The sequence below is a fragment of the Hyalella azteca genome, unplaced genomic scaffold (genome assembly GCF_000764305.2).
Source record: "Hyalella azteca isolate HAZT.00-mixed unplaced genomic scaffold, Hazt_2.0.2 contig7576, whole genome shotgun sequence".
NCBI classification, from domain to species: domain Eukaryota; kingdom Metazoa; phylum Arthropoda; class Malacostraca; order Amphipoda; family Hyalellidae; genus Hyalella; species Hyalella azteca.
In genome coordinates this window covers 113166-126925 of record NW_025937698.1, presented here as the reverse complement: position 1 = coordinate 126925, position 13760 = coordinate 113166, and the positions used below count along the sequence as shown (strand labels likewise).

The following is a 13760-nucleotide window of genomic DNA, read 5'->3' as shown; positions in this document are numbered from 1 at the left end:
ACTCAGGCTGGTGCCTGAAACCATAGAATACAGAAGCCTGTTCGTACAGGTTTTCACTGTGAACACTTACATTATTATCCTATGTTCATTCTTGAGGCAGGTTGGAGCAGGTTGCCCGCGCGGGCAAACCTGCTTTCACTGTGTGCGTACCCTAAGGCAATAATCATTTACTGCTCGTCACCGGAACTTTCGACTTTAGGTGGCATGCACTTGGCCAGGTTGGGGACAGGCTGCACATCAACCTCTGTCTCGGTGGCCACGTGCGACATCAGGCACGTGTTGTCCAGCGCGGTCAAGTCCTGGTTCGTGAAGACGTACAGCGTCTCTGTGGGACATGCAACCTCCACTATTATCATATCGTTCTAATTCTGAATATTATATATACGATGATGATAGAATAATTAATAAGTACAGTTTTTCATTTCAGGGAATGAATAAGCTGTTCATATATTGCAAGAAATCGTGATGTAAAGCTATCTATAAAACGACTGGAGACAAAACAACATTTGCGGCTACACTCATGGTGTAACGTATTGCAATGACAGCAGCAATGTTCATTGTTTAACTATGAAATTCATTTACTACACTTTCAATTGCAACTACAACAATGAACATGATGGCTGGAATGCCTGAATTTATGAAAAGCCAAATTGTGCGTAGGAAAGCCATTGAATATAAAAGAAATTAATTTAAATAATTAATGAAAATTTTTCAATAATTTGCAGAGCTAAAGGACTTTCGGTGCTGCGATAAGTAAATAAGCACTTTAAAATCACAATTTGCCCTAGCGTTCCAAGACGGTCAATAATGATTTTTTTTCTTGGTGTTAAAGAACCAAGTTACAAAAACTCAATTTCAAACAAAAAAGTCTTCCACAATCATTGTGTAACTAGCACTCAACACGAGATGAGAATTAGTTGAATGTTATAATAAATAACTCACGGATTTTCGTGAGGCCTAGGAAGCGATTCCTGCAGCTGAGTAGAATTAGTTCAGTCGAGGAGACGAATTCAGGGTATAGCGTTATGGAGCCGCTGCTGGAGAACCCGAACACTGCGAGCGCAAACCATGATACAATAAATTATTATAGAAGTCATGGATAATATAAATGCAAAGAAAAGGGAGCAGAGCGGATAACTGTTTCCGCTCCCGACACCACCAACTCTCATTCCACAGTCCTCTAGTATTCCTTACACTAACTTGCCTCTACCTCCCCACATTACAGTAGCAACACATCCCACATCTGATCCTCCTTTCACTTTTAATCTTCCTTCTTTTTCACCCTGTTATCTTCCATGCTCCCACTTGCCACACCTCCCCCGCTACATCAACTCACATCCCACAGCCTCCCATCTTCCATGCTCCCACTTGCCACGCCTCCCCCGCTCTATATCAACTCACATCCCACAGCCTCCCATCTTCCATGCTCCCACTTGCCACGCCTCCCCCGCTTTATCAACTCACATCCCACATCCTCCCTGCTCTCATTTGCCACGCCTCTCCCGCTCCATCAACTCACATCCCACAGCCTCCCATCCTTCCGTGCTCCCACTTGCCACGCCTCCCCCGCTATATCAACTCACATCCCACAGCATCGGGGACGACCTCGTACATCGTGAGCTCGAAGTATGAGCTTGGCGGTCCCATGATGTAGGTGAGGTTGCCCGTCACCGAAACGGACGAGTTGTCGCTGGGAGGAGGGGGAAAGAAGTAAAACTCAATAACGTTTCTCTTTTCCATATTTTTCTTCAATATGTTGGAAAGTTTTCAATTTAAATTGCTAGTACTTTGCAGTTTATCCGGGACTGGAAATCATTACTGATATCGTTACGCCACTGGCTAGTATGGTACAGACAGTGGGGCCGTATTTAATGTGCATAATAATAAACAGCACTGCAAGACTGATAGATTATAGACTAATATTGTTACATAAAAATAAAGATATATATTGATAAATATATATTTCCATAAACTGATAGAGATATATTTCATGAAAGATATATTTCCATTATTTAAACATAAAGATATATTGTTACATAAACATAAATAGTGTTACATAAAGATAGAGTGATGGTGCATAAAACAGCACTGCAAGACTATATAATAAAATTCCAGCGTTAAAAACCGTCGTGTGAATGATTACGCGTTAAATACCATCGCGTTTTTTTACGCTGGCGGTATTTGCCGCCTTGTGTGAAAGAGGCTTTAGTTTGTCACTGCTAAAAGAAAGTCACAGCTCTTCTCCCTAGAAATTCATTCCTACTTGCAAGGTACTCCAAGCAAGCTAATTATTAAACATTGCACGCTACTTATAAAACCTCAATTAACCCATAACCCTAACTATTACTGAGCATTAACTAGCACCTAACTAGCAGTGAGCGATAAGACTAACCTCTGCATGGCCATTGAAGCTTCCCACCCTAACTATTACTGGGCATTAACTTGCACCTAACTAGCAGTGAGCGGTAATACTAACCTCTTCATGGCCGTGGCGTTGAAGCTTCCCACCCTAATATCACTGAGCATTAACTAGCACCTAACTAGCAGCGAGCGGTAAGACTAACTTCTTCATGTCCGTGGCGTTGAAGCTTCCCACCCTAAATATCACTGAGCATTACCTAACACCTAACTAGTAGTGAGCAGTAAGACTGACGTACCTCTTGATGGCCGTGACGTTGAAGCTTGCCACCGTATGTATTACTGAGCATTAAAATTAACTAGCACCTAACTAGCAGTGAACAGTAAGACTAACCTCTTGATGGCCGTGGCGTTGAAGCTTCCCGCGTCAACATCGAGCAGCAGTGAAGCGCATACGAAAGCCGTCTGCTCAGCGTCGGTTGGGTCCCATAGCATGACGTGCATGGGCCCGAGCTTGCTCAGCTGTGCATGAGGTATTTACAGTAATTAAATTAATGCATCGTACCTCTAGCTGTAGTGTGATTATTATTGATATAAAAATCGTTACAGAGTATAGTGCGTCACAAAATTTTTTCTTTACTTCTCATGAAAATTATGAATTATAGCAGCTTAATCGGAAGTAATGGATTGTCAATGAATCAATGAAGTCGGTGCCTAGTTTCGGTACTAGAAATCAAGTTAAGATTTTTCCTGATTATTTCAAGATATATCGATGTGATTATTACGACACATCACTGTACATTGACTCGTGAATAACATGTTGCAAACCGTTTATGTTTTTTAATATATAAGTTTATAACCCTAATTACTGCTGCTACAAAACTTCTATTTACCATCCAAATGCCAATTAAATACATTTACCATCCAATACCAATTAAAATAACAATAACCAACCAAAAAATCTTCCTTCTAACTTTGGTAACGTTTCATGATACTTTCCGATGGATGATCTCAGTAAACAGTAATAACATGCGTTTAAAAATTAATTGTTAATTAAAGACAACACTTCCTAATAGGCCAGTGTCTCCCATGTTACTAATGTACAATTATTTTTTTTAATGTTAAAAAGAAATATTGTAGAATATTCATGTTAATGTTGAAAAATTATTTATTTATTTTTATTATTTATTATGTCAATTGATTCAAGCACTGTCTCCGATTTTACGCAAATGTGCAAAATTTAAGATCGATTGGACAGGTATAAAGTGTGTTAAATATCGATTATAAGATTTGTAGCAGACAAACAAACAAACAAAAAGTGAAGTTGGAGAGAAGTGTAATAATAATAATATGCGTTTAAAAATTTCTTTTTAAGGACAACAGTTCTAAAGAATTCAGTGTCTCATGTTACGCATGTACAATGAATTTCTAATTTTGTTCACATACATTAAAAAAGCTAATCTTTGAATTTTTTAATATTTAAAAATTTAAATTTTCGAAATTATTAATTCTGTCAATGCATTCATGCAGTGTCCCTAACTTTACGCAAGTATGCAACATTTCAGATCGATTGGACAGGTATGGAAGTGTGCTAAATATCGATTATAAGATTTGTAGCTGACAGACAAACAAACTAACAACAAAAAGAGAAGTTAAGAGAAGTGTTGTAAAATTAAGCACTGTTTAAATGTTTAAATCAATTCTGGCGGATGTGCAAGTTTACTTCGTTCGTTAAATATTAAAATTAAAGTGAATTGATTCCAAATTAAATTAAAATTCGTTATTAAAATGAAAGAAAATTACTGAATTAATCAAATTAAATTCATTAAATTCATTATTCAAATTATCTTCATTAAATTAATGAATTTATTAATTATAATTAAATAAATTAATATGTTTATTATATTCACTATATTCTTGTCCTCCATGAATGAATAAATAAAGATGACTCACAATAATCTTACCCTCAATAAATAAATAAATAAAGGTGACTCACAATATTCTTACCGTCAATAAATGAATGAATAAAGGTGACCCACAATATTCTTACCCTCAATAAATAAGTAAAGGCGACTCACAATGTTTTTGCCCTCCATGGTCTCAGCGAGTGGGTCGACCCACCAGTCCAAGTCATTGCACGGGAAAGGGTAATAACTTGCAGCGTTCACAACCCCCACCGCTACCACCAGCACGGCACACACCACAGACAACGCGCTGCTTCTCTGCATCCTGTCGCGCGAGTAACAACAAAAATGGTCACTTAATGATCTGATGAAACAAATATTTGACTTCGGAATTATCGCCTCAATTGTCTTTAACGCCACACTTAATATTCACGAAATATAATCAGAGATTCTGATAAAAATTGTTTTCGGAAACTGTAACGGGATATTGCAATAAAAAATATCGAATATTCCATAACTCATCGAAGATATCTACATTCTCATGAATGATTCTAGTGCGATTCAAAAGAAATATTTTTGAGTAAGATTCAGCACATAAAATGATCGATTGATGGTATATATTACTCAATATTAATAAAATATAAATGCAAACGAGTCATGTTGTGAAATTCAAGATGAAAAGTGTCTTACTAAAATAATAAACCTGAATAATGTATTTTTACTTCTCAAATTTCTCTCCCTGACTCTGCCCTGAAATTTTAATTCAATTTAAAAATATTAGACCTCTAAAACATATGTCTATGGCTTCATCCTGGAATTCCAATGAATAATTTATGTTCTTGAAGCTTCGCAATAAATGCAACCGAATAAACGCGAATGATTTTTCAACTTGAAGAGTGACGACTAAAAATCATCTACGTCTCACACATTACATGGAAAATTACACCGTTTTAGCAAATTTTTACCTTTTCACGAGGGTAGATTCACAATTTCAAAACTTTACTAAATCTCTTCCCTGGCCGCTACCTCACTTCAAACACTAACTTTTCTGGAAGACGTTTTGGTTTCTGTTGCCACCTTCACAGTCAGACACCGAGTGTCGACTCGATTGCTGTAATTAACGAAGAAATCTAAGCGGCGCAAGTGGGTCTCTCAAAAAGAGCGTCTTTTCTGGCTTCGAAATGAGTCATACTACACAAGTAGGTCACGCTGGCTTCTATTCAGACAAAGAAAGTGAAAGTTGGGACCTCTGTGTACATGGCGGTCCTATGACTGGTACGAGGAATGACACTTGTGGGGAAACTCCAAAAATGCGAAGGGGCTTCGAAAACGTCGACTACAACACGGGTCACGAGTTGATGGCAGTGAATCACACTTTAATATTGACTAGTGATGTCTTTAGTTGAGTACGTGCACTAAGAAACGTGTCATGAGACAACAACGTGTACTAAGAAACGTGTCATGAGACAACAACGTGTACTAAGAAACGTGTCATGAGACAACGACGTGTACTAAGAAACGTGTCATGAGACAACGACGTGTACAAAGAAACGTGTCATGAGACAACGACGTGACTAAAAAGCGTCTTATAAAAAATTCATGTCCTGAAAGTAAAGCGATGTTCCAAGAAACGTGTCATGAATCTATGATTTTTCTAAACAAATTTATCTTAAATCAAACATATTTAATTAAGAAACGTGTCGTATATAATACATACATAGCACAGGTAAAGTTTTACTTTTTGTTGAAAAATATTAGACCTAAGAGAGTTGCCTATTAGAATCCTGCAAAAAGAAAAAAAAAACGCTTTGAAAACAGAATCCGACCGAATAAATGTTTTTGTTTGCACTTAATTATGTAATGCGAATTTCCATTTAATAATTTAACTATTATTTCTGGAGGTTTTTTTAGTTTTTTTTACTTGATTTTTGCATAAAAGGTGACGATTTTGGAAGAATTTTTACCTTCAAATGAAAAGAAGTTCATGGTAATACGCGTAGCTTCAAAATTGTGTGGTGATATTTTGTTTACCTGATCGAACGAACCTTTGTTTCGTTTTCGCGTTATTAATGAGGTAGTCTAAGAATTTCGAATGCATTCTACGCTGTCCTGTGAATTCTGTTTATATATGAACTATTTTGACTTTTTTGCTATTTATTTTTAACCTCAAAGTTTGATTTTTCTTATTTTGACTCTAATTACAAATTATTCATAAATAGAACTACGTGATTACGAACTAATCGCGGCCTACCGTAACGCTTGGGAAGTCGTATGAAAGATCTTTTGAGGAAAAACATCAAACTTTGTATTGAATTCGAGAAAAAGTTAATATTAAACGAATTTTTACAATTGATACATTCAATTACAATATACAGTCGAGTTTCTCGAAAATTTCATTCAATTTTATTCTTGTCTGATTTTTTACGCGACTGAAATCGTTTGCGAAAAATATTTTATTAGACTTGAAATGTATAATCCGTAACATTTCAAGATGTCACGTGATGGTGTCCATGCTGACTCAAGTGTAGTACTTTTCCATCAATATCCACCACGTCTATAAAGAACATTACGTCTCAATTGCAGATGATTTAATTTTAGAATATAATTATAAGGAATAATATGCGACGCCTGATTGATACCGGACATAATTGAAAAAGTAGAAGCTTCATATTATATATTATACTATTGCTAGGCAAACTTTTCTCTGGCACAGCAATTTCGGAAAATTCTAATGAGTTACAACTATTTCTCCCACAAGACAAAATCGTTTCCATTTCTTGATTACATATAAATTTCCCAACATCCACGTAATTGTGTAATGCATATTTTATCACTGCTGGTAGGGTCCCAATAGGCAATTTGCAAATCTTTCATTATTTTGAATAATTGCAGTTAAATATGTATTCAGTTCGCATTATTTAATTTTAATGTATGGATTGAATGAAATTTACTTCTTATGTGAATAAGCCTTTTGATGATACAGCCGCCGCTTAGACTGCCGTGTCAGCAGCGCTGTGAAACTGCACCATAATATGAACATAGGAACAAATACAATGCTAGTGTGTTGAGCGCATTGACATGCATCATGGAACATTTATCATTAGTGAGGATGTTATATAGTATTCTTTGCTTACCGCCGCAAGTTATGCATGTGCTACGGAAAAATTACCAGCCGACCTCCTTGCCAGGATTGGATGCAGTATACATATGTAGTAAATCCCTTTCATCCACCTTAGTATGACCTGCTAATAAATAGAACATGTTTATTAAGTTATTTCCAGGCTATTAGAGAAAAGATTATTACATTCATATTATTAAAGAGATCATGTTGCGTCTGCCATTTCCAGCATATTGACGACATTTGAGCAACCAAGAAACAAGAAGCGCCTTATTTTATCATCTTCAAGTATTTACGTATAGGTTGCTTCCGCTGACTAAACTTGTCTTCATTTAATTAAGTAAAGTTTTAAGATTATTCCAAGTAAAAATATTCCCCAAAAATATAACCAAAAAATGTCAAGATATTATTTTTTGTGTCCTGGATGCACATGAATAATGACTTCCACTAATGCAATTTTGGGAAAGGTTCCGGAATTATTTTGAGAAAGGTCCTGTAGAAAACTGGCGGATTAAAATACCAACGATTATTTTTAGTCAGTTGAAAATATATTCCACCTCTTCCACACAATCGCTCGAAACAGCAACTCGCATAGCCTGAGAAGCATGAATGTTTAAGCAATATCTACATGTTACACCTAAAGAATGTCTAAAATTTCACGTGATAAATGAGTCTCATCCTAAGAAATAACAAATTTATTCGTGCGGAACAAATCTCTGGCTTCCAAGCCTGACAGCACAATATGGCTTCGCTACAGCTCGTGTCTCAAGTGGAAATATCTTGGATTTATCCCTAGTACGTGACTCAGTTATACATAATAGAGGAGTTACCGCTGCGACGTCTTATTGCGAGACGCCATCTGATACTCACGCATGACTCATGTTGGGTGCTTGCCATAAGTGTTTTATGTCGTGTGATACACACCACACATGTGTTATGTCGTGTGATGCGCACCACACATGTGTTATGTCGTGTGATACACACCACACATGTGTTATGCCGTGTGATGCGCACCACACATGTGGTATGTCGTGTGATGCGCACCACACATGTGTTATGTCGTGTGATACACACCACACATGTGGTATGTCGTGTGATACTCACCACACATGTGTTATGTTGTGTGATACCGTGATACGCACCACACCATGTTTTATGTCATGTGATACACACCACACATGTGGTATGTCGTGTGATCCATATTGATCTAGAAATTTCGGGTAAATTTTACGAGTGAATCAGATTTACTAGGCTCTTTTCATATTTGGCCTTGTTCGGGCGAATTGATGGAAAAGTTTGGTTAGCCACATGAGGGTAATCCTCTACTACCTCAGACAAGCAGTTAGTTCCTTGATTGTAATGCTATTCCCTCGATGGGATTCAACACAAAATAAGGACATAATAACAGGCTGAATGCTAATTCACTCGAAAATAAAATTTCAAACTCAACCTCAACCCACCAGAAAACTTATGACCACTGAATGCGACGATCAAAAATCTGTACCAAAAATGTGCACATCGCTCGATAAAGTGCTAAATATACTCATAATAATATACTCATCAAAGTGCTAAATCCATTTGACACTTCGCGGTCGTGGCGAACACGTCACACTTCAGCGTAGCCACAAATTATGCGTCATCTCGCGGGACAATCGAATTTGCAATACCAAGGCGACTGTCCCGAGTTTCAATATTCCATAATCTAAAATGTGCGCCAGAGATGTTATTCGGAGGCCCCTGGCACAGAAGAGAGCGCTGCTGCTGCCAAAGACTTACCGCCATGCAACAACATTCGAGTGCCGCATACACGATGTCTCTGCCAGCTGTTAAAACTCGTTTTGAATTCTTGACGTTCATGATTCATTAAGTAATAATTTTTATATTTTGTTTATCAAGTACGTCAGTACATGCGTTAATTAATAATGTGAAGGCGCAACGAAAAATCAATCTAGTTATGCAATGCAAATACAGAAATATGTTATGAATTTGTTGGCTTGAAGCAGTTCGGATGCGGAGCGATTAAGACCTGCATACTCGAATCCTTGAAAACCTGCATACTGACGCGTCACTTGAAGTGACAGGAGCGCCAGCTGCAGGAAACGTTAGGAGGGCGTGTAGGGTAGCGTGTTGAAGGCGTTAGAAGACGTGCGAGGTAGCGTGACAGAGAGGCTGCTGCTATAAGAGGCGTTAGAAGGAGTGCGTTGTAGCGTGTTGGACAGGCAGCTGCAGGAGGCATTATCAGGCAAGCGTGCATGGTTGTGTGTTGGAGGGAACCTAGAGAATTATTAATGTGTTCGAGTGTACAATGCGCGTAAAATTCGAGCCACTGCAGCGGTTCACTACATGGGTCCAGGATGGTGATCTTTGCAGGACACTAGGCTGGTCTTTGCCACTGTGCCACCGTCTATGAAGAACTGACTATCCCGTAACAGCCGTTAAAATTTGGGCATCTATGATACCAACTGCAATAAAGCCAAATGAATGGATGAAGGGAATCGCTAAATTAGATACATTTTCCGGCCATATGGAAAAAACTGCTTCTAAAATAGACATGATAGAAAACCAGAAATAAAGACTCATTTCATAATTCATGATAATGAAATGTTGGGGCTATTCAACGTCAAGCAAATTTTACAGTAAAATCTGCTCACAACATCGTGAAGCGAATGTTGCCACTAGCAGAGGCCACAAATTTCTAGGAAACAAAACAATTTAGGTAACATAACTCACATAATGCAAGCTGTGTCTGCGATTCCATTTGCGATTCCATTTGTGGCATTTGTAATGTATTTCATATTATCATTAATGTATTTCGTATTAAAACAACATGTTAGTACAAATTAATCTCGTATTTCACATGAGACAATAACACACAAGACAGGACTGGACTGGTCCTGGGTGAGCATGTCCGTTCATTGGCCCTGGGTCATTTGGTGAATGGAATGCAAATGTCCCCTCGCTTAGAAGGATGCTTTTTAAATATTAAATTGTCACTTGCTTCTAAATAATAAAATTTTACTTATTAAGGCAAACTAAAACCGATTTCCATAGAAATATTTTTATACCATTTCCAAGTGAATTGAATTGGATCTAATAATTATGACGAAAGCTTCCCATTTAATTTCCTAATTTAAAAATTAATCGAATTTTCTTTCTGCCATCGCTCTAAATTACGACAAATGGCAGAAGATAAAAAAATAAATAAGGCAGAAGCCCAGGCTTCGTCCATATTTCTCCCTGTGGTATCGGCCTGGAGCGAAATTGGCAGGCAAGTCGACGATAAACAACCAAATGTGGGCGAAAAACAGCGTTAAAACCTTACGCGTCGAGCTGTACTTGTCGATACGGGGCTATTTATCTTCCATACAGAGACGTATAGTCTGTGCCGAGAACGCAGGTTCAACGGATACACATAAAAAGGTTCGTAAACCAGCTGGATGTCAAAGAGAATATTCTCGATTATTTATAATTTGTCTTAAGCAGATTGAAACATCGTAATAACCACCCACGTCAAAATGCATGCAAGTTATATTTCAATTATTTAAGCATTAATGCAGAAACTTGAAAGGAATAAATTCGCTACTTGAATAATACTACAGGCTACGCGCCCATATTTACCGCTTGTTCGTTTCAGCAAACTGTGACATAATACAATAAAAAATTACAGAGTGATGCGACAACACGCGAGCATGAGAAAGAAGTGTATAGCTCACGTGTATTCCAACTGTTCCCGAAGACACATTCACGCTATATTCCAGTAGCGCTGCAACAGCGGACACATTCACGCTATATTCCAGTAGCGCTGTAACAGCGGACACATTCACGCTAAGTTCCAGTCGCGCTGCAACAGCGGACACATTCACGCTATATTCCAGTCGCGCTGCAACAGCGGACACATTCACGCTATATTCCAGTCGCGCTGCAATCAGCGCACACATTCACGCTATATTCCAGTCGCGCTACAGCAGCGGACACATTCACGCTATATTCCAGTCGCGCTGCAACACTGGACACATTCACGCTATATTCCAGTCCAGTTTAGAGGCTGATGGAGAAGCTATCTGAAGGCTCAAAACATTTCAATGATGCTCGCTTGAAATATAGATACAAATTATGAAAAATTAAGAAATTTAGTGCCTGGTACCAGTACTAAATGAATACACAATAAAATGAAATGAAACTTATGCATATATTTCCTGCTGATTATAAATTCTGTTGCAAAAGGCTATTATTTCCTATTTTATTATTTTACACTTCTATTAAAACAGGATGCTAATTAATCATCTAACTACCAGAAATTGAAAATTATGACCTATTTATCATCTAACTGGCCACGCAGCAGCAGCAATCAGTCACTACCTGCAGCAAGCCACGCAGCAGCAGCAGCAGCGGCGACCAAATTGCTTCCGCCATTTGATTCCTTTCTCCGAGGCAAATCTCTAAGCTTTTTTTAATGGGGTCTATCTTATTTTTTGGCTGATGAAACGGAAAATTATTTTTACAGATAGAATCGAGGATTGTTTTTTGCCTCCCAGAATCTACTGATGTTTTTCTGCATGAAATCGGGTGGCATTTCTTATAGCGGGCGAAACGGATTTTTAAAAATGTGTAAAAATTTATATCGAAAGGGAATTCCTTCGGAGTTGCGGTAAATAAAGAACATGATGCCATATGTTGTATGATTAAAACTTCCTTTAAATCGTTCTCTTTCAGATATAATCTATAAATTTCATTATTTATATATTCTTTTGATAATTCCTATATTTGGTTAGTCGTGAATATAGAAACATAAAATATATATCGTAATTTAAATTTGGTCCAGTTTATGTTGCTGTTATTTTAAAGCGACCCTTTTTATGAGAAACTTACATTAGGCAAGGGAATTGAAACTGTCCCAGAATTTTTTATGAATGGTGAACTTTTTTCAATGAGAAAAATCACCAACCATGGAAATTAAATTTCGGCTTTTCGACAAGAATAAATGTTTCAAAGCGATCATCTTTTCGGTAAATATTGAATTAAAACATTAATTCTGTATGGATTTTCATTCTATACATCATGTGTCATTCCATTATCCCGCTATGATCATGCTTGTAGAAAAAATTATCTTGTAATACCTCTGAATGAATGTGTCTCAATCATCTTTGTTTGCATAAAAAATTTAGTCACAGAGGAGCTAACGACTTTCTGATATCGCAAATGAAGATTCGGAAGCATAATTAAAAAACGGGAAGTTTCTGATTTGTTTTAACGGGTTTTTGATCTAATGACCATGTTTCGAGCGAGCCGTTCATGTCGTACGCTCTTTCGGGCAGTAAACTCGTATGGAGTAAAGAAGATGGACGGGGGTCTTCACTTACTCGTAAACGTGTAAGCTGAAAACAAATTACCTATGAGACACTAATGCAAAACATCTATACACAAGAACCAGAAAAAACGTTAACACGCTCTTACAATGAACACAATTATGGAGAAAACAATAAGTGAGAAGATTTTTAGTTGCTATAGGTTACTTAGACTTACATAGTTCGTATAGGAGCACCGTGTAGTAAGTACCAGGTCAAAAGGATGATTAACGTACGGCCTAACAGGTTCAACAACAGATTGCGTTGGCTACTTATTCTTTTTATGGACAGAGACAGAGAGACGGGCGTATGAATGATGCCACAGACCATTTCCGCTAAAAGATTGAATTTTTTAATTAATAGTGACGTGTACATCATCGCTGAATTGAAACAGGGCGGGGGAGATGCAGACAGACAGACAGACAGAAATGCAGTACTGCTTTGGAGGTTAAATAATTGTAGTGCATGTGTATACCAAGATTGTTACTTCCAATAATATTGGTGTATTGCAGTAACGAATGTTCATCTTCCACGAAAATTACTCGAATTGACAGATGGTAGTTTACATACTTATTGATACCGCTACATTCATTCAAGTCTTATCTGCAAGAGCCTCGTATTAAATTCTGGTATTTTTCAGCGCCGTGTTCAAGACGCAGTGTTCAGGCTGGTCGATCACTGCGCTGGTGCGGTGAGGCTGAGATCACAAGTATAGTACCCAGCTTGGACATGATGACTTCGCTCGATTAAAGAAGCCCAGCTTGGGCATATCCCAAAATTCCTTTTCCAGCGCTAAAACATCCACTTCTGATCACTCGATCCGGAAATGACAAACCCAATCGGACATTTTCATTCGTTTTCTATTATCTTTCACTTGATTTCGATAGGCTTTCATTTGATTTCGATAGGCTTTCACGGTAGTCATGAGCATATTTTTCAATGACATATCGTTGCACTTGTAAATTTGTGTTGATCATCTTTAAAAAATTCGGGACCAATTTTTGGGAAGAAATTTTGGGAATTTTTAACGGCGAG

General features: G+C 37.6%; 1 protein-coding gene across 1 annotated transcript; it reads right to left on the bottom strand.

Annotated features, from left to right (window-relative positions):
• Positions 1-105: 105 nt before the first annotated feature.
• Positions 106-5353, bottom strand: LOC108681558. Its single transcript, XM_018170603.2, has 6 exons — positions 5228-5353; positions 4437-4587; positions 2753-2880; positions 1584-1690; positions 943-1053; positions 106-325 (listed from the first exon to the last, which is right to left on the bottom strand). The coding sequence occupies exons 2-6, from the start codon at positions 4584-4586 to the stop codon at positions 168-170; spliced, it is 654 nt and encodes a 217-aa protein (XP_018026092.1). The 5' UTR covers position 4587; positions 5228-5353; the 3' UTR covers positions 106-167.
• Between the last annotated feature and the right edge of the window lie 8407 nt (positions 5354-13760).